At 37.8% G+C, this 22,878-nt stretch overlaps 1 protein-coding gene across 3 annotated transcripts in view; it reads right to left on the bottom strand.

Annotated features, from left to right (window-relative positions):
- Positions 1-22,878, bottom strand: part of ABCB4 (ATP binding cassette subfamily B member 4) — a 77,789-nt gene that overhangs the window by 42,150 nt on the left and 12,761 nt on the right. For all 3 annotated transcript variants that reach the window (XM_008061314.1, XM_008061312.1, XM_008061311.1), the window contains exons 4-11: positions 15,505-15,562; positions 14,186-14,377; positions 12,365-12,536; positions 10,884-11,008; positions 8,241-8,412; positions 4,757-4,870; positions 3,588-3,698; positions 3,247-3,372 (exon numbers count right to left, since the gene is read on the bottom strand). In XM_008061314.1, the coding sequence (XP_008059505.1) occupies positions 3,247-3,372; positions 3,588-3,698; positions 4,757-4,870; positions 8,241-8,412; positions 10,884-11,008; positions 12,365-12,536; positions 14,186-14,377; positions 15,505-15,562 (1,070 nt within the window). The remainder of the gene's footprint in view (positions 1-3,246; positions 3,373-3,587; positions 3,699-4,756; positions 4,871-8,240; positions 8,413-10,883; positions 11,009-12,364; positions 12,537-14,185; positions 14,378-15,504; positions 15,563-22,878) is intronic.

Here is a 22,878-nt window from a genome sequence, read left to right on the forward strand (position 1 = left end):
GTGGGTGGGGGATGCCCCTCACCCACCTGGCTTTGTGTTCATGTAAATGTCTTGTGATTTAATTGGGATTGTCCTTCCTCATGCCTGAGGAAACACCTGGTAGATTGGGGACACCCCTCACCCACCTGGCTTTGTGTTTACGTGAAAGTCTTGTGATTTAACCTGTGAAAATTTAGGATAAAAGGCTTATGGTTTGTCCCATTAAATGGCTTCTGCACTAGACAGTCTAGTCTCTTTCTTTCTTTTAATATCTATCCCTACAGATTCGCCGACGCCACCACCTCTTTCCAGGGACCCTCAAAAGTTGCAGGGGCTGGCCCCCGCATCTCACCATCCTGCCTGAGCTGATCTCAAACTCCTGACCTGAAATGATCCTCCCAACTTGGCCTCCCTAAGGGTTGGAATTACAGGCATGAGCCATGATGCCTGGCCATTTATACCTGCTTTCAATTGTATATACTTAGCTGGGCTCAGTGGCTCAGCCTGTAATCTCAGCACTTTGGGAGGCCAAGGTGAGTGAACTGCCTGAGCCCATGGGTTCAAGACCCACCTGGGCAATGTGGCGAGACTTCGTCTCTACAATAAATCAAAAACTAGCTGGGCGTAGTCCCATCTACTTGGAAGGCTGAGGCAGAAGGGTCGCCGGAGGCTGCAGTGGCCAGGAGAGTGCCACTGCATTCCGGTCTGGGTGACAGAGTTAGATTCCAACTCAAAAAAAAAAATTTGCATATACTTACAAGTGAAGCTGATAATTTCTTAAAACTTTTTATAAATCTGTATTTATTCTTGAAAGAGACGTGTTCATAGCCCGTAAGAGCAGGATTGCCATCATAGATTCATATTAATTTCTTAAATATTAAATGTAATACTTATTCCTATACATCATAAATCTTTTGCTCCAATTTATTTATTTATTTTGTCATAGTTTTATCGATTTTTCATTATAGGCTTAAGAAAAAACTGACCTAATCAACTATACTACTGGACATTTCTTCTATTATTTCAGTGGTAAGAAAATTGTTAAATTATGATGTGAACAGCAAATATCTCTAAACTATTGAATTTCTGAAGACCTTTTTTCTACTGACATATATTTTCCTTAAAAAATATATTACTCCAATAATAATAATAAAGATATTTTACATCACTTATCCTCAATGATTTGTTTTTTCCTAGGCTCTGAGGATTAAATCTGACCTTTTTGCTCTTATCCAAATTCCTAACTAAGAGGCTTGAGGAGTCACTGCCCGTCAAGGAGTCACCAAACAGGGTTTTATTACCTTATTACTCTATATACTAAAGTTTGTTTTCCAGCCTAAATCTGGCATAACGTCACATAATAAAGAAAGAAATCAAAGTATTTTATGGTCCTGCAAAGTGGTCTCTTGGGATCTCCCATATTAAGGGAACCTTGTAAGATATTTATTTATTTATTTTTATTATTATATTTTGAGTTGGAGTCTCACTCTGTCTCCCAGACTGGAGTGCAGTGGCATGCTCCTGGCCACAGCAGCCTCGAACTGCTGGACTTGGGCAATCCTTCTGCCTCAGCCTTCCAAGTAGCTAGAACTACAGGTGCGCGCTATCACGTCTGGCTAATTTTTTTTATTTATTGTAGAGATGAGGGCTCGCCAAGTTGCCCACGCGGGTCTTGAACCCGCGGGCTCAGGCAATTCACTCACCTCGGCCTCCCAAAGCGTGGGATTACAGGCTGAGCCACCGAGCCGTCTGTAAGACATTTATTTATCCTCTCTGAAGTCTGCCACATGTAAGACTTCATCTGCATAACAAACCTGAAGTTTTCTGTCTCTGATCTCAAAAAGACATCTCCTCTGCTGATTTCCCAAATTCCTTAGAAAGGAACCACAAATTACCAGTCAAAAAGTCTTTGACTCTACCTATGAACTGCAAGCCCCTCTCCTTTCTGGTTCAAACCAATGAAAATATCACATGTATTGATCTACAGTTTGTTTAACTTCTGCCTTCCTAAAATGTATATAACCAAGTCACCACTCAACCAAGGTGGGTACATTTTCTTAGGACCTCCTGAGGATGAGTGTTCCCGGGCCTAGGTTTGCAAGTTGGTTCAGAATAAACTACCTTAAAACATTTTACAGAGTTTGGCATCTTTTTATCAAGAGTTCTTTTTTAAAAATAAAAAAAATTTACACTTGAACCAATCTAGAGTTTACTTTAGTCAATGAGGATAGGCCTAGTTTCCTCCATAGTAATATCATATTTTTTCCAAGAATATTTATTAGTTTTATTAAGTTAAATAAATATTTTCATGTATTGTGGAAAATTCTGTACTCATTCCTGAGATCGCTGTTCTATCCCAGTACCTTTTTACTTTCTTTTTCTTTTTACTTCTAATCTTCTGTTTTCACAATTATTGAATTTTAATATCAGATAAATGAAATACCCTAAATGCAGTTGGTACAACTGAAGGAATTTTGAATATACCCTGTGGACTAGTATTTCACTCAAGTTAAATTTACTGATTTTGGTAATTGTTTTGTGGTTATATAAGAGAATGTCCTTCTTAGGAAATATATTCTGAAGCGTAAGTGTATATATAATACATATAAGCACAGAGAGAGACAGAAAGATAAAATAATAAAGCAAGTACGTCAAAATATAAACAATCAATAAATTTGGGTGAAGGGTATATGTGAGTTTTCTGTTTGCAATTTTCCAGAAGTTTAAATTTACAACAAAATTTTAAATTGGAAAAAAAAATACCCTAGGCTAGTACCATCTCTCATGTTTCTAGAAGTTTCTTAAGAGATTTAAGTTTAAGAGACGAGCCCACTTTCTCCTGTGGATATTCAAAAATTTAAGAAAACTCAATTGTCTTTGATGTATTTAATTGTCCTTAGATATCTGGTGACCTGAATTGTCAACAATTGTTGTCAAAATTTGCTACCTGGAATATGTTTTGCCAAACCCAATAAAACATTGTAAGTAATCCTCTTGATGGTTTGGATGATTGTGTTCCAGTGACGTAGTAGGATATGAAAAGCTTAGTTGGAACAGAGGAGAGCACTGTCTGGCTTCTGTGGCTTTTATTGACAACATTTGTTAAACCAGCCCAAGAGTATGAACTCATTATCCACATACATTGCAGTCCTGTAGTCTCTTTACCAAAACTGGATACACATGCAAATTTGTCACTAAAAAATCAACTTCTAAGGGCCAGTTTGTATCCAGCTTCCTGCGGTTGAGAACTTGGTTCTTCCCACTTACCGTACCCTCATCAGGGTCATAGAGCCTCTGTATCAGCTGGACCGTCGTGCTCTTCCCACAGCCACTGCTCCCAACCAGGGCCACCGTCTGCCCACTCTGCACCTTGAAGTTGAGGCCCTTCAAGATCTGTGAGGGAAAAAAGAAAAAGAATGCACTCCACAATAAAGCCCTAAAAAGGAACTAATTCAATTTAATTCAATTTGAAATTTGAAAAAAAATGTATCAAATAAGGGAAAGTAACTCCCAGAGGGAAAAGCATCAACATTATAGAGAATTTATTCTTTAAGATGCTTAAATAATCAATCTGAGTTAGGAGTTCCTATGAATATTACTTACAGTACCTTGACATTAGTTCGAGAAGGATAAGAAAAATGAACATCATTGAACTCCAAATCTCCTTTGATACTGTCTGGTTTGTGTCCTCTCTCTGAAAAACTGTCAATTTTAGGATTCTAAATAAAACAAAATTTAATGACTATTCCATCATAGGACAAACAATTGCATTTTTAAGGAATATTATTCAGCAAATTCCAAAAATAGACAAAGTCCAAGGTGAAGACTGTGTGTATATTGTATATGAGATGTTTAAGAAAACATTCCTTTTCAGAAAACAGATTTCTCCTGAAAAGTACATAAGAGATATCCATTTCATTTCATATGATATTTCACTTTAACTTTTTGGCGTAGCCTCATACATTTTCTAAATTGTCAGATGTGCATATTTATATAACTCTAATAACAAAAATATTCTATAATTGATATAACCAAGTTTTTCAGCATTTAGTGAAAATTAGTTATCCTTAAATACTAAATGTAATGAATTGGTTTAAGAAGACTGACTGAATGATTATAGCAAAGATATTTAGGAACTATATAAACTTTCAGTATATTTGAAAGTCAAACAATTTTCTCATGACCTCTTGACCTTCAGTGAAAAAGGAGAAGTTATTTGGATTAAATTATCAAATTTCCATTTTATATGTATAACTGCAGTGACATATTTTATGTCAAAACTATTTTCTCTTCACTGTGGTCAATTCAACTTATTCAATATAGTTCACTGAAAATCATATCAAAGTGCAATGAAAATTTTTTGGAGGGAACTCACAGAAAAACATACTGTCAATTTTGGTCCCCCCAATAATTTATCTACCCCCCTATTGTATATAGGAATCATAATATTCTCAGTCTGGCAACAACATGAAAGAAAAAAAGAGAAAAATTAGGAAGAAAAAACTCTTTGCTTTGCAATGTAATAACAGTATACTAGTGTAGATGTACTTTTCCAAAATGAGATCATTGGTTTATATTATTTAAAGAAAAACTCCTAGAAATATCAGAGGCATTTCATTTATTACTAAGAGGAGGTAATTAATTTCATATAATTAAGTTTCACTGTAGTCAGTATAACTTATTCAATATAGTTTATTCAAAAACGCATAACTTAAAGCCAGATTTACTTATCCAAGCCTCAAAGACATTTTTGGCGTTAAAATAACAAAGGACTTACATTATCAATAATATCAAAGATCACATATGCTGCTCCTCTGGCATTGGCAAAAGCATCAATACATGGGGCAGCCTGACCAACACTGAACGCTCCGATTAGGATTGAAAAAAAGACCTGAGCAAAAAAACATGAGGAAAAGTCACATTCTGGCATTCATTATTACCTAAAATGTGTAGAAGATTTCAAACATACTATGTTAAGGATTGAATTTAGGTTCATTCTCAAAAAAATTTTTTTTTTTTGCAAAAGAGCAACATTTACTTGGTTAATGTAGTATTTAATTGCCTAAAATAGGTTCTTTCAACCTCAAAAATAATTTTTCTACTTTGCCAAACTCTGAGGGGACTCCCCCCAAATGGAATTTATTTATAAAACATTATGTATTCATTATTAAACTCATTTTTTTAACTTCAGTCACCTTCAAAGTACTCTCCATTTGATAAAATACACCTATCGAGATGCTTTTTCCACTACTTAACACAGTTTTTGAACTTGTCAATTTCGATGCCATTTAGTACTTCTGCCGTTTTTTGTTGCACTTCTGCCACATCAGCAAAATGTTTCCCTTTGAGGACTTTTTTCATCCAAGAAAACAAAAAAAGTTACTCAGGACAAGATCAGGTGAAGAGGGTGGGTGGGGCACAGGGGTCATGCCATTTTTGGTCAAAAACTGCTGAACACAGCACGATGTGGGGCAGGTGCGCTCATAAATCATCCATCATGAAATGGGCAAACAGGTCAAAAGAGTCTCAAAAAAATTTTTTTTCACTGAAGCTGAACGCAGCCTCTCACAACACTAGCTGGTACACTGATGCCAATGGGTCTTCAGAACACTTACCCAGTGGGGGAAGCCTGTACTACAAGGGACCCATCGTCTAAAAAATAATTCTGGGTTTTTTGGGGTCCCCATATCTGTTGCTCCTCTCCTGAACATATAGTGTTGGAAAACTTTTTCAAACCTATTTTGTTTACTCTGAAGCTAATGCCACCAGAGAGAAACATTTTCCATCAGTGTTATTATTCTGTCCTGTATGATTTTATCTAACTATGCATGGAATAACACAGAATGTTCAGTATGAAACATGGTATATTCTAGCCCATGGAAAATTTTTCTTTAAAAAAGCATATATATCATAACAAAAAAATAACAGTTTGTACATTATAAAACACTAAACCATTCACGTATGTACTGGTTAATGATACCTTTACATGGTTATTCTGTGCTATATAGCACAGCAGTCCCCGACATTTTTGGCATCAGAGACTTGGTTTTGTGGAGGGCAATTTTTCTACAGATGGGGGTAGGAGGGAAGGGAGGTACAGTCGAACCTCAAGGCTAATGTTAGTCTGTATTAGCAGCAGCACCCCAGTGCTGGCATCATCACCTCAGCTCCACTTCAGATAATCAGGCATTCTCATAAGGAGCATGCAAACCAGGTCCCTCGCGTGTGCAGATCAGAATAAGGTCAATATGCCTATGAAAACCTAATGCTGCTGCTGATCTGACAGAAAGTGGAGCTCTGCTCAGCTGCTGCTCACCTCCTTCTCTGTGGTCCGATTCCCAACAAGCCACAGACCGGACAAGTACTGGTCCTTAGCCCAGGGTTGGGGACCCCTGCTATAGCACACAAAAAACACAATTCCCTACATATTTTTTTTCACTAGGAATATGATCTTATATAGACAACACTAGAATATAACTTCAGGAACCCAGATTAATAGCATAACTTAATGGAGGAAAACATAAATGAAATTACTCCTTTTTCTCCATCAGGGATAGCATTTTTTCTCAGGGCCTGGCAAAACTTCTACATATAGTTTGGCTTTTCTCAAGACAGTAACACTTCATGTACCCAGACTCAAATACTAGACAAATATCCACCCACTGCGTGCAGTATCGATAAAAACCAGGAAGAAAAAAACGTATTGACCAAAATAGATGTAAAAAGTGAATGCACTAGAACCCCTGCCCTTTATGCCCAGGGCTTTGTTTGGGTTCCCTCCATCAGGGATAGCACTCTTGGCCCACAGGGTAGATATCCTTGTCCACATATAACAAATGAGGAGACTAAAGCCAGAGAGGACAAACTCATCACAAAAACTGAATGACAAAGTCAGGGTTCAACCTCCCTTCTCATAAAACATCAAGAGCAAATGAGGAAGTGAAGAAAGGTGGCAAGCTTCCAAACTGACAAAAAGATGGAAGTGAGAAAAAATAGACTCAGCAATAACAGATTCAGCCAAACACCCTCAATTGCACAGTAAAATCTGAAGATAGCAGTGAATAAAGCATTCTGAAAATATTAACCATCATAATGAGCCTAAGTCATCATCAAAGGGCCAAATTATATTAAGCATACTCTGTTTAGAAAGATAGGAAGATGTATGTTATTTAAATGGTTACATGTTGTTCTGATTGTCACTGATATGGAAAAGTGGTTATAAAATATTACTAGTTTATTTTAAAAGGTTGCAAAAAGATATATATAATATGATCCCAGTTTTGAAGTAAAAAAGTATATGTGTATATAGAAAATGATATGGAAGACATACACCAAAAATTATCATCAAGTGTATATAAATTAGTAGATTATAAATAATTTGGCCAGGAACAGTGGCTCACATATGTAATCCCAGTACTTTGCGAGGCCGAGGCAAGATGACTGCCTGAGCCCAGGGGTTCAAGACCAGCCTGGACAACTTGGTAAGAAGTCTCTACAATAAATTTTAAAAATTAGCCAGGCATGGTGGCATACACCTGTAGTTCCAGCTACTTGGAAGGCTGAGTCGGAAGGATAGCCTGAGCCCAGTACGTCAAAGTTGTGCCATGAGTATGCCACTGCACTCCAGCCTGGGCAACAGAGTGAGACTCTGGCTCAAAAAATAATAAGAAGTAATTTTAATTTGAAAAATTCTGTATCTCATCCTTTGTAGAGTTAGTATATATTATTTTTATAATCATAAAGTGAAAATATTGTCATTTTCATAAAGAAAAACTAACACAATTTCTCTTGTGTCTTAGATAGCTGATGTTTTAAATGATGTAAATTTAAAAGTATCTTGTACAATGACCTATCTATACTAATAATATTTTTTTTTGAGAAAGCAGTTTATTAAGAAAACAGAAAAGCTCCCAGAGTGGGAGGGAACCCGAAGGAGGGTTGCCCATATTTACTGTCTTATGTAATGAAACTTGACAGTAGAATGAGGATGGCTTCAATCCATGTTTGTTCATCCGTGTTTGTTCATTCCATTTTATATGTTGTACATGTTCCTCAAATGGTTTAACTACATGTTTTTTCTTGTCCTCACTCGTAATTATATCCCAGGTAACCAACTTTGCCCACAGGACAGAGCAAAAATTCATCAGAGACAAAAGTCTACAATGATGCTCATCCTTCAAAAGGGATGAATATGAAAGAAAAAAGGTCAATGGAGAAATTATATTTTCAGATTCTTCATAAACATTAGGAAAGCTACTTACTGTCATTGCATTTCCGATAGTATATTCTTTTGATATAACTAGAGTGGAGCCATACCAGAAGGCCAGTGCATATGATGCGTATATTAACAGGAAGGCAATGCCCATGGAAATGTTTGCCGAAATAGCTTTTTTAATTCCAATCTTTTTTGCATTTTCTAAATGTTTCTGATATCTACCAAAAAATGAGAAGAGAAACATTAGAATCAAGAATAACAGTTCAGAATCTGAGCCACTCTCACCTCTTACAGAGTTGGAGGTTTAGGTAACAAAACCATCAAGGTAATAACCCATGGTGAAACCCAGCTTTCTGGAAACTGACTCCATTCAGATCAGCCAGTTCTAGAACAGACCCAAGCCTTCTCTTTACTGGCCTGGACCCATCTTCCTTGGTCCCTACCAAACCAACCAACATGCCTGTGGCTGTTCCAGAATTGAACTCTCACCCCTGGGATAAGGAAGAGCTTTTCCATCACATTCATGGCCAGCATCACAAGTCAGGGTTAAGAGGGAAGGAGAGGAACCTAGCTAACCAAGAACTAGTTGTAAATACTATTAGAACTCTTAAACAGTTAGATTCTTAACTTGGGTCAATGACTCTTCTCTGGAGAAAAGAAAATCCTCCTCTATTTCCCATTGGGTAAGGAGTGGAAATTTTACGTTACTGTATATTAACCTAACCATCTCTCCTTGAATTTTTTTTTTTTTTTAGATCAGGCTGATCTTTATCAAGCTAAGTACAAGGTTATAAAGTGGTCACTACTTATGGGATCTGAGTTCTTACTAAATTTTTCTAAAATTTAGTTTCATCATTTATAAAATGAAGTCGATGATGCCTACATTGGAAGATAATTGTGAGGTTGGTAAATCATTATGGAAAGCAGTTAGTGCAGTGGTTGGTACATGGTGGCAAATCTGATAATTCCTATCACGATGAGTGTGCTAGAATTTTTTCTCTTCCTGAATTTTGCTCATTCTATTACTGTCATTTTTGGATAGTAATTCAAATGCATATTACTAGCTTCTAAAACTTGATATAAAGTAACAAATGTTTAAAAGGTTTCTGTTTAGGGCAATATTCTTTACATTAAATTAAATCAAATCTACTTTTCCATTCTAGATCCAGAGAGTGTATAAAATTTAATTGGGGCTCCTTAAAATTGAAAAAAAATACAGTGAAACTTTGGGGGAAAATATCACACAAATTAAGGTGTTTCTCTTTGTAATAACAAGAACAACAACAACCAAAAAAACCACCATTTTTTTTTTAGTTTACCCAAAACACGGAAAACATGAGAATTCATTATTTTTTAAAAAACACATTCTACCACCAAAAGGTTTGTCTTTTAAATTATGTGAAGCACCCAACTCTTCAGAGTTTCATTTGGGTGCTGCGTCTCTGGGGAAACAGCCAGAGTGCCACGGCCAGTGCTGTGATCACTCCTGTGTGGTTGGGCCTCAAGGCACGGTCAGGAAGACTTACATCTGCCCCAGTGTGACACAAGGCTCCAGTGACAGCAGTAGAGATGCTGTAATTACCTTCACTTAGGCGGCTCGCTTACCAGAGCTAACAGAGCGGCACTGATTACACTGACATCCTGAGGTCCAACTGAGGGTTAGTGTGGTCTGTGTGGACTATTGTGTACAGGAAACAGCAGTGAGAGAGAAAAAAGGAAGAAGTTAGAGAACTGGAAACATGTTGGCTTTGAAGAGGGATAAAGGAATAGAAAAGTAGAAAATAAAATGAAAGTGATTTAGGAAACCTTTGTTTTTAATGCTGGAATATTTCCAGATAATTTTTATATCAGAGTTGTGGTTATCATAAGTCCCAGAACAGCCACAAAAAAAAAAATTTCACATAGAATCATACTTCAACTTTATTAGGGGATATTGTTGTTCAAGAAAACATAAGTAATTATTTACATTTAAATAAAGCAGAATAGCCTTTTTCATGGATACATACTTATATCTAAACTCACTGGCATGTACATGTTAAATATGTATACATAGCTATTTATAAGTCAATCATACCTCAATAAAGCTTTTTTTGTTTGTTTTTTTAAGCAATTGTCCAGGGTTTCAAGCACAGGGTCATAGAAAATGAACTCGTGACATGTCTCCAGAGGCTAAGTTTGCCAGGTTTATCCTGGACCATTGAGGTTGAAAGCCACCCTGGGGTGGGAAGTCTTGCATCATCCTATGGGGGACTTACATAGCCCTACTGAGAATCCTGGGCTATACCAGGGAGGCTGACGTTTCCTCAGGTTTTTCTCTTCCACATGCCAGTTCATGGTCATGAAGGGAGTACAATAACTAAATAATTAAATAAAAATAATAACTGTTCTTTAATATAATTAATTTCCTTTGTAATCCCACATATTTTGTTTTATGCACTTAAAAACATTATTCTAAGAAGGGAGTCCATTTGTGTTATCAGATGGCCACAGGAGCCCACGGAACACAAAAGGTTCAGAACCTGCTTTAGAATCTGGCATTAAGATGCAGCCATCAGGAAAGGGTGTTTATGCTTTGTAGGGAAAGAGTTAATATTAGGAAAGAGAAAGTAATAAATACATACCACAGAAGAATGAACAACAAAATGTAAAAGTGCATTCTCTGAATTGGTAGACAGGGAAACTTCCTGACCTTTCCAGCTCTTTGTTCTGGCCTCCAAAAGCTATCACGGTCCTGATGGCCCCCAGAGCCTCTTCCGCCACGGCACCTGCTTTTGCGTAAGCAGCTAGCTCTTTGTCACTGAATGCTGAGAGTATCTGCACAGAACAGAAAGTCATCACTTTTACATGGGAGAAAAGTTAAAAGACAGTCTGGTCAACTTTTTAACCTACTTTTTCTTCCCAAACCCTATGCTTTACCAAACATTTAAGTCATGTTGCAAATGACACTTGGTGTACTAGATCCAATGGCTGCTTCCACATCCTACAAAGGCTGAATCTGATCCACCCTGGTAACAGGCTCCCCAAAGGAGTCAGGAAAAAAGGAAATCTGCATATAATTCTCTAAATAGTATTATTTGGAATATTGTCAAATTAAACACCTACTATGTTTTTGTCTGTCAATTATAAGGTAAAATAAAACTTTACTGCTTTGAAAGGATTGACCATTCTTTCCTTTATTGTGTCACAATTTTTGATTACTATAAAAATAATATTTCCAGACCTACTCGTGGCCATTCTGCTAATAATAATTAATAATTCTGCTAATAAGAGAGCTAAACAAGATGTTTCATGAGAAAAGTAAAGGAAGAATCAAAACAAAAGAGAGGCCGGGCTCAGTGGCTCAGTCTGTAATCCCAGCGCTTTGGGAGGCCGAGGTGAGTAGATTGCTTGAGCCCACGGGTTCGAGACCTTTCTGGGCAACTTGGCGAAACCTCATCTCTACAATAAATAAAAAATTAGCCAGGTGTGGTAGTGCACACCTGTAGTTCCAGCTACTTGGAAGGCTGAGGCGGAAGGATTGCCGGAGCCCAGCAGGTCGAGGCTGCGGTGGCCGGGAGCGGCCACTGCACTCCAGTCTGGGTGACAGAGTGAGCCTCCAACTCAAAAACAAAAAAACCCCAAAAGAGATACAAGTCATTTACTATAAATCATCAACCCTAGAATGAGCAAAAATTACCAATAAAATTTCTCAACTCTGAAGTGTTGGCTGAAGTAGAGTGAGTTATATATATTTTATTTCAAGGCAAAACTGGCAGAGTGCATTTAATTACCACAGGTAACAAAAATAAATAGAAAAAATTCAAACTCTATTTAAAGATCTGATATCCATTCAATAATTCAGAGGACGATTATATTTTTAAATTGTGTTTCCTTAAATAAGGAATCCTATATGTCATTTAAACTACTATGCCAAAAGATTTACCCAAAGATATAAGAGCAGTGCAAAACACTCGCAATGGAGGTAAGAACTATGACATTTTGAATCACATTAAAAATGAATTTTCTTACTAAAGCACTACAATAACTACACAAACATAACTGCATGTTTCTGGATGTGGTTTCAGCTGGCATTTAATGCAGATCTATACAATATATGTTCCAGACTCCTGTATCATAAAAATAACTGCACATGTGAGTTATCACACACGAAAATGCCCAGATTTCACATACCTTTGCCCACACAGCTGCAGAGAGTCCCAGGAGAGGGCTGATGGCCATTATCACAAGGGTAAGCTTCCATCCTCTAATGAATCCCACTATGAATCCTGCAAAAAACGTGGCTACTGCTTGAAAGAACATTCCAACCTTGTCACCAATTCCTTCACTGATTTTGGAGATGTCACTAAAAAAGATCACACCTAATTGGTTACAGGCAGGAGGTCTTCAGCTGGAAAGGTGAAGTAGACATCCGACAAACACACAGACAGGTAACTCTTGTTCACATGACTACAAGCCTCTTTCAGAGTCTTAGCCTCTTGAATGACATTTTCCCCACCTAAATACTACACAAATACTGCATAAAGGAAGAAATTTAGGATTTACTTCTTTTTTTTTTGAGTTGGAGTCTCACTCTGTCGCCTAGGCTTGAGTACAGTGGCACGCTCACGGCCACCGTAGCCTCGACCTGCTGGGCTCAGGCGATCTTCTTGCCTCTGCCTCCCAAAGTGCTGGGATTACAGGCATGAGCCACCATGCCCAGCAGTTAATACTTCTAAGAGGTTAGTATCATTAAGGTTGATACTCTTAAAAGAGTCAATCCTATTAAAGAAGCATTAACACTTTGAGCACAAGCCCATCCATTTGTTTAAGAGCAGGAGTTAGGAAGGGCATTGTAACAGTAATTAGGAAGTGTTACTGTGTTTCCTGTTATAGGGAAGGGATAGGTAAGAGGTCCTTGCTTCTACCCCTGTCCCTATTCTCAACCCAGTCTATTCTCCATACAGCAGCCAGGGTGATCCTTTGAAAATGAAAGTCTGACCATGTTACTCCTCAGCTCAAAAACTGCCTGGCAGGCTGCCGTTTAACTCAGAGTGAAAGTTGAAGTCTTGACTGGGTCCCACAAGGCCCCAAATGCCTTGTTCTCCCTCCTTTGATTTCATTTGCTCACTATCCCCTTGCCAGGACTCCCAGCCAGGAAAAGTTTGTCGTCTATCTCCCCCTACTGGAATGTAAGTACCGATGGGACAGAGGATCTTTGCTTCTTGTTCACTGACATATCACAAGCACCTAGAATGGTGCTTAAAGCACATAATAGGCCCTCAAATATTTATTGAATAAACAAAGAATCAACAATTACTTACTAAAGCAAGTCTTTTTGTGAATCAATTCAATAATTTATTCATTAATTCAACCATTTTAGAAAAAAAAATCAGGGTCTCACTTCATCTGTTGCCCAGGCAAGAGTGCAATGGCATGATAACAGCTCACTGCAGCCTCAATCTCGTGGGTTCAGGTGATCCTTCTGCCTCAGCCTCCAGAATAGTGGGGATTACAGGTGTGTGCCACCATACCCAGCCAATTTATTTATTTATTTATTTGTTTATTTATTTATTTTGTAGAGACGCGATCTCACTATGTTGTCCAGACTGGTCTCGAACTCCTGGGCTCAAGCAATCTTCCTATCTTGGCCTCCCAAAGTGCTGGGATTACAGTTATGAGCCACCATATCCAGCCAACCATCTTTATTGAGGGTCTAGCACTTGTCAGGCCCTGTAGTAGTAAGCTCCATGAGAAATAACAAGTACAAGATGTGAGCTCAGCCCTTAAATAAACCTACTATATAACTGGGGGAAAGCTAACAGATATGGAAAATACATAGTGGTATAGGTTGTACGTGTTGCAAGAAATCTACGATAAGCCAGATGATCTATTTCTGATATACATAAAAAGCTCCATCTGGAAATTTTAAAATTTAAAATCTTCCCTTGACACATTTTCATATGGTTGATGGTTAATTTCTTTATGAAAACATTACATTAACAATACACTTACTCTGTTAGCCGCGTATTGAGTTCAGTTGTGTCATTGATGTCAAACCAGCCTATTTCCTGTCGTAGAATAGCATGAAAAAACTTTTGCCTAATTTTCCTAATCTGTCGGCCAGCTGCCAACGTCCAAAATGAAACTTGTATATAGGCAGCAACAAGAACTCCAGCACCTAATCCTGAGTAGTAATATGCATATCTGGAAAATAATTAGAAAGGTTCTTTTAAACACTGTCTTTTATTCAATTAAAAAATCAGAAGACATTTTCAGAATTGAGAATTAACCAGTTTACTAAACTGATCACAAAGGCTGTATAGGATATTGTAGCAAATACACATTCAAATTTTTCTCCTTTCATAAATTATAAGATGACTTCTATGAAGGCAAATCTATTAATTTGACCTATTAGTTAAGGAAAGTAGGCAATTTTTTGCTGTTAACTGCAAAAAAAGTTAAGGATTCATTTTTAACTGACATTGATAATTTTTAGATATACTTTAACTGCTTTTTCATAATTGTATTCTAGACTTGTATAACTTATCATACTGAAAAAACTAACTATGATGTGTATATTACAACTATAGGAATAAACAAATTAAACATGTGAAATGGTGCTTAGTGTAAATTTTTTCCATATATTTTATACAAAGAACCAAACAGTGTACCTAGCTGTCAGAATTTGAAAATGTTTTTAAATAAATGATAAAATGTCATGAATTCAAACTAATTTGGAATGAAGGCTTAACCAAATTAGTAGAAAGTTAGTATCGCTAAAAATAATAAATGCATTTCAATACTTTCTGATATATTTTCAATCTGATTTTACAAACTGTTCCAGATAGAAGTCTTTCAGGCCTGCTCTAACATACAAACAGCACTCCAGCAACATTAATTGACATGAAAACATCAAACATTATGTCATAAACTTTTGAGATTTCTATTGAGAAGACCAAAGGAGGAGGCAATGCCATAAATAACATTATTGGTCCAATGACAATAACGGGTAAAATTGGAATACAGATGGTGTATCGGATAAACTACTGTATCAGTATTACACTTACTGAAGCTGATACCTGTGCCATGGTTATTTAAGAAAGTATCCTTACTCTTAGAAACCACATGGCAGTAAAGGACCAGGATGTCTATACCTCACTTCAAACTGAGGGTGGGGCAAAAATGATAACCACGGGTGAGGCTGGATGAAGAGTACAGGTGCTCTTTGTATATTCTTACTACTCTGTAGTCTGAAATTATTTTCAAATGAAACATTTAAAAAGTACACCACACAACTGATATGTATTGGTATAAATACATATATCAATTACCTAGTCATTTCTTCTTCCAGAATTCTGCCTGGATTTAGCAGGGATAATGAAAAATTCACTAAATAAAACAAAACAAAAACAAAACATTAAAAAAAACTGAACTACTAACAGGCATTGCCAGGTTTTAAAAATTTGTTAAGAATTTAAACATATGAAAGCTAAAAGATGGTTCAGTTAAGATTCTCATTTTAAAACTATTCTTTTTTACTAAAAAGTCAAAAGACAACAGAAGTTGGTGTGAATGTGGAGAAAAGGGAATGCTTATATACTATTGGTGGGAATGTAAATTAGTAAACCTCTCTGGAAAACACTATGGAGATTTCTCAAGGACTAAAAATAGAACTATCATTGAACTCAGCAATCCCACTACTACCCAAAGGAAAATAAATCATTATATAAAAACACATACCCACACTATGCTTATCACAGCACTATTCATAATAGCAGAAATAAGGAAGTCAACCTAAGTGTCCATCAATGGTTGATTGGATAAAGAAAATGTGGTATACTGAAAGCAGTTCTCGGAGGGGAATTTATATCTCTATGAGTACACATAAAGAAAACAGAAAGATCAGAAGTTGAGAGCCTAACAAATCACCTAAGGGAGCTGGAAAGAGAAGACCACCAAAGCCCCAACTTTAGCAGAAGAATCCAGATCACAAAAATAAGAGTCCAAATATGGGACACAAGACAAAAATATAGAAAATGTCAACAAAACAAAAAGCTGGTTCTTTGAAAGAATTAACACAATTGATGGGCCCCTAGCCAGAATGACCAAGAAAAAGCCCAAATAAACACAATCAGAAATACAAAAGATCAAATCACAACTGACCCTGAAGAAATACAAAAGATTATCAGAGATTACTATGTACACCTATATGGAAACAAACTTGATAACCCAAATGAAATGGAGAACTTTCTGATATCACGCAACCTCCCCACGTTGAAACAAGAAGACACTGAGACACTAAATAGATCAATAACAACCCAGGAAATTGACTCTGTCATACGAAAACTACTATCAAAAAAACTCTGGACCAGATGGCTTTCCAGGAGAATTCTACAATGTGTACAAGGAGGAGCTGATACCAATCCTACTGAAAGTATTCCAGGCAATTGAGAAAGATGGAATTCTCCCCAAATCATTTTATGAAGCTAACATCACACTGATGCCCAAACCAGGTAAATAGCCAACAAAAAAAGAGAACTACAGACCAATATCCCTTATGAACATAGATGCAAAAATCCTCAACAAGATTCTAGCAAATCGAATCCAAAAACACATCTCAAAAATCATCCACCATGATCAAGCAGGCTTCATCCCCAGGATACAGGGCTAGTTCAACATTCTCAAAACCATAAGTGTCATTAAATACATCAACAGATGTAAAAACAAGAACCTCATGATTTTCTCATTAGATGTAGAAAAAACCTTTGATAAAATCCAGCATCCTTTCTTGATAAAAACCCTCAAACACCTAGGTATAGAGGGAATATACCTCAAAATAGTAAGTGCCACCTACGATAAACCTATAGCTAACATATTGCTAAATGGACAGAAACCGTAAACATTTCCCCTGAAAACTGGAACAAGACAAGGCTGCCCACTCTCACTCCTCTTGTTCAATATTGTGTTGGAAGTCCTAGCTCAGGCAATTAAGAGAAGGAAATCATAGGTATCCAAATAGGAAAAGAGGAAGTCAAGTTATGCCTCTTTGCTGACGATATGATCCTATACCTTGAAAATTCAAGAGAATCAGTCAAAAACCCACTTGCACTGATAAAGGACTTTGGCAAAGTCTCAGGGTACAAAATAAATGGGCAAAAGACAGTTACATTCCTATAGACCAACAACAAGCAGGCAGAGACCCAAATAAAATGTACAATCCCATTCACAATAGCCACAAAAAAAAAAAATGAAATGCCTCAGCATCTTCCTAACCAGAGAAGTGAAAGACCTTTACAATGAAAACTACAAAACGCTGATCAAAGAAATCCAAGAAGACACAAACAAATGGAAAAATATTCCATGCTCATGGACAGGAAGAATCAACATTGTTAAAATGTCCATCCTACCAAAGGCAATCTACAGATTCAATGCAATACCCATTAAGTTACCAACATCATTCTTCTCAGACCTGGAAATGACAATACAGAAATTCATATGGAAACATAAACAACAACAAATAGCCAAAACAATCCTTAGCAAAAGAAACAAAGCAGGAAGTATCAAACTTCCAGACTTCAAACTTTACTATAAGGCTACAGTAATCAAAACAGCCTGATATTGGTACAAGAACAGGCACATAGACCAATGGAACAGGATAGAGATTCTGGAAGCAAAGCCTCAATTTCTCAACCAACTACTCTTTGACAAAGCCTCCAACAACAACCACTGGGGAGAAGAGAGCCTATTCAGTAAATGGTGCTGGGAAAACTGGCTGACCACATGCAGAAGATTGAAACACGACCCCTACCTATCACCATACACAAAAATTAACTCTAAATGGAACAAAGACCTAAATGTAAAACTTCAAACTATAAGAATCTTAGAAAATGCAGGAAACACCCTTGTGGAAATTGGAACTGGCAACCAATTCCTATTTATAACCCTAAAGGCCAAGACCTTAAGAAATAAGAAAAGTGGGAACTCATCAAACTAATGAATTTCTCTGCAAAGCAAAAGAAACCACCAAGAGAGCAGGGAGACAGCCCACAGAATGGAAAAAAATATTTGCCAACTGCATATCTGACAAAGGCCTAACATCTAGGATCTACAAGGAACTAAAATGCACTGAAAGGAAAAAAACAAACAGCCCCTTTAAAAAGTGGGCAAAACACATGAATAGACACTTCGCAGAAGAAGATATACGGGCAACCAACGGACACATGAAAAAGTGCTCAGTCTCACTCATCATCAGAGAAATGCAAATCAAAACCACATTGAGATACCACCTAACCCCAGTAAGAAAGGCCATCATTAATAAAACAAACAACAGATTGCTTCTCGGCCTTTTGGCTAAGATCAAGTGTAGTATCTGTTCTTATCAGTTTAATAAAACAAAAAACAACAAATGTTGGCGAGGATGTGGAGGAAAAGGAATGCTTCTACACTGCTGGTGGGAATGCAAACTAGTGCAACCTCTTTGGAAGACAGTGTGGTGATTTCTGAAAGAACTGGAAATTGACCTTCCATATGACCCAGCAAATCCCCTATTGGAAATATACCCAGAGGAGCTCAAATCATTCTATAAAAAATACGCTGCACATGTATGTTTGTTGCAGCTCTATTCACAATAGCAAAAACATGGAACCAACCATGCTGCCCATCAAAATGGGACTTGATTTTTAAAAACTTATTCACAATGGAATATTATGCAGCCATAAAGAAGAACAAATATATGGACTTCGCAGCAACTTGGATGGATTTAGAGTCTATCATACTCAGTGATCTATCACAGAAACAAAGAACAGAGTACCATATGTTCTCACTCATAAGTGGACCTTGAACAATTATAATACTATAAGAAAGCATTTGGCAGTAATGGGAAACTGTCAGGGGACGGGGGGCTGGATTGGTAGTTGAGGGAAACTGCTAGGGGAGGGAGGGGTATACCTCATCAACAAGGGTACCTGCATAATCAATGTTTGTATACCTAACCCTTAATTGTACCCCACATCTTTATAATTAATAAATAAATAAATAATAATTTTTAAAAAAGAAAATGTGGTATACACACACACACACACACACACACACACACACACACACACACACCATGGAATACTCCGCAGCCATAAAAAAGAATGAAATCATGTCCTTTGCAGCAACATGGATGGAGCCGGAGACCATTATCCTTAGTGAATTAACTAAAGACATCAGAAACAGAAAATCAAATACTGTATGTTCTCACTTATAAGTTGGCGCCAAATAATGGGTATGCATGACATAAAGATGGAAATAATAGACACTGGGGACTCTAAAGGGGAGGGAATTGAGGGTTGAAAAACTACCTACTGGGTATGATGTTCACTATCTGGGTGATTGGTACACTAGAAGCCCAAACTCGACCATTATGGAATATATCCATGTAAAAAAAACCTGCACAAGGACCTACTGACTCTAAAATCAAACAAAACACTCTTTTCTTTTCACACTCACATGCATTCTTTTCACTTTACTCAGGTAAAGAGCCCAAGGGTTTAGGCATGGGGCATCAAGGGCCCAGACATGGAAGATAAGCCCCATCAAGTGCTTCCCCCATCCTGGCAGTCTTGCCTTTAGTAAAGCAGCTTCCTAAGGCAATAGAGAGAAGCTGTTGAAGAGACGGGGAGCCACAAAGATTAAAATAGCAAACAGAGGATTTACGGGACTTTTTTTTCTCTTGGTGGCTCAAAGCACTTTACAGATACTTGCCTCTGTCAATTTTATTTTTATAACAGTGTGTTCTTCTTCACATGTCTCTTTACGATGTAAGTAAGGGAAAGGCTGAATTACATCCATTGGAAAGGAGGAAAAATTAGACACGGAAGACAACTGAGTTACTCAGAGGCAGTCAGTGGATCACTGGCAATTAGTCAACATCCTGCAGTCCACATCGTGTTTACTAGAAGCTCTATATTCTGGTATTTTTAAAGCAGTATTAATTGGAAGGAAATATGTTATTTATGAATTTGGGTTAATTTGATAGAAATGTTAATGTGCCTTTCCTGATTTTCATGTTTTAATAGTAGCTAACATTTACTGAGCACTTATTTATGGCAGGCACTGTTCTAAACATGTTAGATATGCTAACTCATATAATTACCTTATGAGGCAGGACTATTTTACCAAGTCCCATTTTACAGAAGAAGAAACTGAGGCACAGAGAAATAAAGCAACTTACCCAAGGTCACACAGCTTGCAAGTAGCAGAACTGAAAACCAGTCCAGGTCATTTGGCCTGTGTCATGACTCCTTATTATACTGATTGATTCATGTGCTAATGACTTATTTTTACTTAAAAAAAAATACAAATGAAAAAATAAAAAGGAAGCAGCTTATATGTACTGCATTCACAAAATAATAGGATAAAATATCTTCATAGCATTGTTGAGAAAACAGCAGGGTAGGTATTTACCATTTACCATAGTTCTAGGAGAGAAACTGGTCTATCTTTGTTTCTTTATCAAGTGTAAATAGCCCAGGGGTCATGTTTTCTGGGTGCTGTGTATCTTCCTTATCTTTTTCCAGAGGGAGATAAGGTTGAAATTTATTTAAAACTCAAACTACTCTCAGGATCACTTAATAGGCAGGTAGTCCCAACTTGCATAATTTTTTCCTCATGATTTTAACTTCTACTGATGTTCACATAAAACACTTCTGATTATTAGTCAGCTCTTTATCATCACAAGACCCTTGAGGATTCACACCCTATTTTTCTTCTTATCAGTTCAGTTCTGTGTACTCATTTCCTTCCAGAGTTCTTAGCAAACGGCAAATTGGAACTGTGTTTGAAACTAGCAGCAAACTATTCTAAAGCTGTGGTATTTGTAAAAATCATTGTGGTTTTTTTAAATTCCCTGTACTTAGAAATTGGGTGAAATCTTAAGTAAGTTTTCTCTCCTCCCAAACCTACCTCGAGCTTCTTAATCCTCTCAATAAGAATATCATAACTCAAATGGACTCTCCTGCACAGGAAATAAAAACTATGGGCATTCCAGATTTTCCCGGCTCCTTTCTCAGAGTTCTAGGCCACGAATGGGAATCTAGTGCTGGATTAGTAAAGTCGGCAGCACCAGAGACCCTGGAAACTCAGAGTTTCCACTGACTGAGAAAATGTGTGTTGATGTGTTTCCTGATGAGCAAGGGATTCCAGATCTGGAAAGGGTCTGGACCTGGTCTTGTTAGATGCGACCTATTTTGCTTTAATCTCATGACCAACCTCCAAGTAGTCATTTGGCTGGGTAGTTCTCAACGCTGCCTACCTGTTTAGACCATACATGGAGCTTAAAAAACACAGATGGATGCCCAGGCTCCATTCAAACCCAATTAAACCAGAACATCTATCCGAATCCAAAGCATCACTTTATTTTTATTTTTCTTCTAGAGACAGAATCAAAGCTCACTGCAGCTTTTAACTCTTGGGCTCAAGTAATCCCCCTGCCTCAGTCTGTCAAGTAGCTGGGATTACAGACACATGCCACCATTATTAGTTAATTCAAAAACAAATGTCTACTTGTAGAGACAGGGTCTTGCTAAGTTGCCCAGGCTGGTCTCAAACTCCTGGTCTCAAGCAGTCCTCTTGCTTTGACCTCCCAAAGCACTAGGATTACAGTCTTGAGCCACTGAACCCAGTCCTAGTATCACATTTTTTTTTTTTTGAGTTGGAGTCTCACTCTATCTCTCAGACTGGAGTGCAGTGGCACGCTCCTGGCCACCGCAGCCTCGACCTGCTGGGCTCCGGCGATCCTTCCACCTCAGCCTTCCAAGTAGCTGGAACTACAGGCACGCGCTACCATGCCCAGTTAGTTTTTTTTTTTGATTGATTGTAGAGATGAGGTCTCACCAAGTTGCCCAGGCGGGTCTCGGACCCGCGGGCTCCGGCGATACTTCCACCTCAGCCTCCCAAAGCGTGGGATTACAGGCTGAGCCACCGAGCCCGGCTAGTATCACTTTGGTTTTTTTTGAGTTGGAGTCTCACTCTGTCGCCCAGACTGGAGTGCAGTGGCCGCTTCCGGCCACCGCAGCCTCGACCTGCTGGGCTCCGGCGATCCTTCCGCCTCAGCCTTCTGAGTAGCCGGAATTACAGGCATGCGCTACCACGCCCGGCTGATTTTTTGATTTATTGTAGAGATGAGGTCTCGCTGCCCAGGCGGGTCTCGAACCCGCAGGCTCAGGCAATCCACTCACCTCAGCCTCCCAAAGGCGTGGAATTACAGGCTGAGCCACCGAGCCTGGCTTAGTATCACATTTTTAAAAGTGCCCCAGTTCATTCTACTATGTCAGCATGGAGACCTCCCACACAAGTCTGCCTGAGTGCCTTCCATACCAAGAAACTGAGAACTCTTGAACCTGCCTATTTATTTTAGTGAGCTACTATATAATCCATCCATTTTATAGATGAAGAACGAGTGGTTGTTTCATTTCCAAGTTCTCACAGCTAGTTTTCCATAATATTTATTGATCATTTACTATGTTCCAGATATTTTACACAAGTAGTTTCATTTAATTCTATCAGAAAATCTATGATTACCTTTAAAAATGAGAACAGTAAGGATTATTGAGGTGAAAAAACTTTCCCACAGTCTCACAGCTAATGGCTAAAGGATCTGAATAAGAAGTGTATGCATAAAGGGTTAGATAGGGAAACACAGTCCTCATTGTCACTTTTGA

The sequence above is a fragment of the Carlito syrichta genome, unplaced genomic scaffold (genome assembly GCF_000164805.1).
Source record: "Carlito syrichta isolate Samal-C Ts95f unplaced genomic scaffold, Tarsius_syrichta-2.0.1 Scaffold305203, whole genome shotgun sequence".
Classification (NCBI taxonomy): domain Eukaryota; kingdom Metazoa; phylum Chordata; class Mammalia; order Primates; family Tarsiidae; genus Carlito; species Carlito syrichta.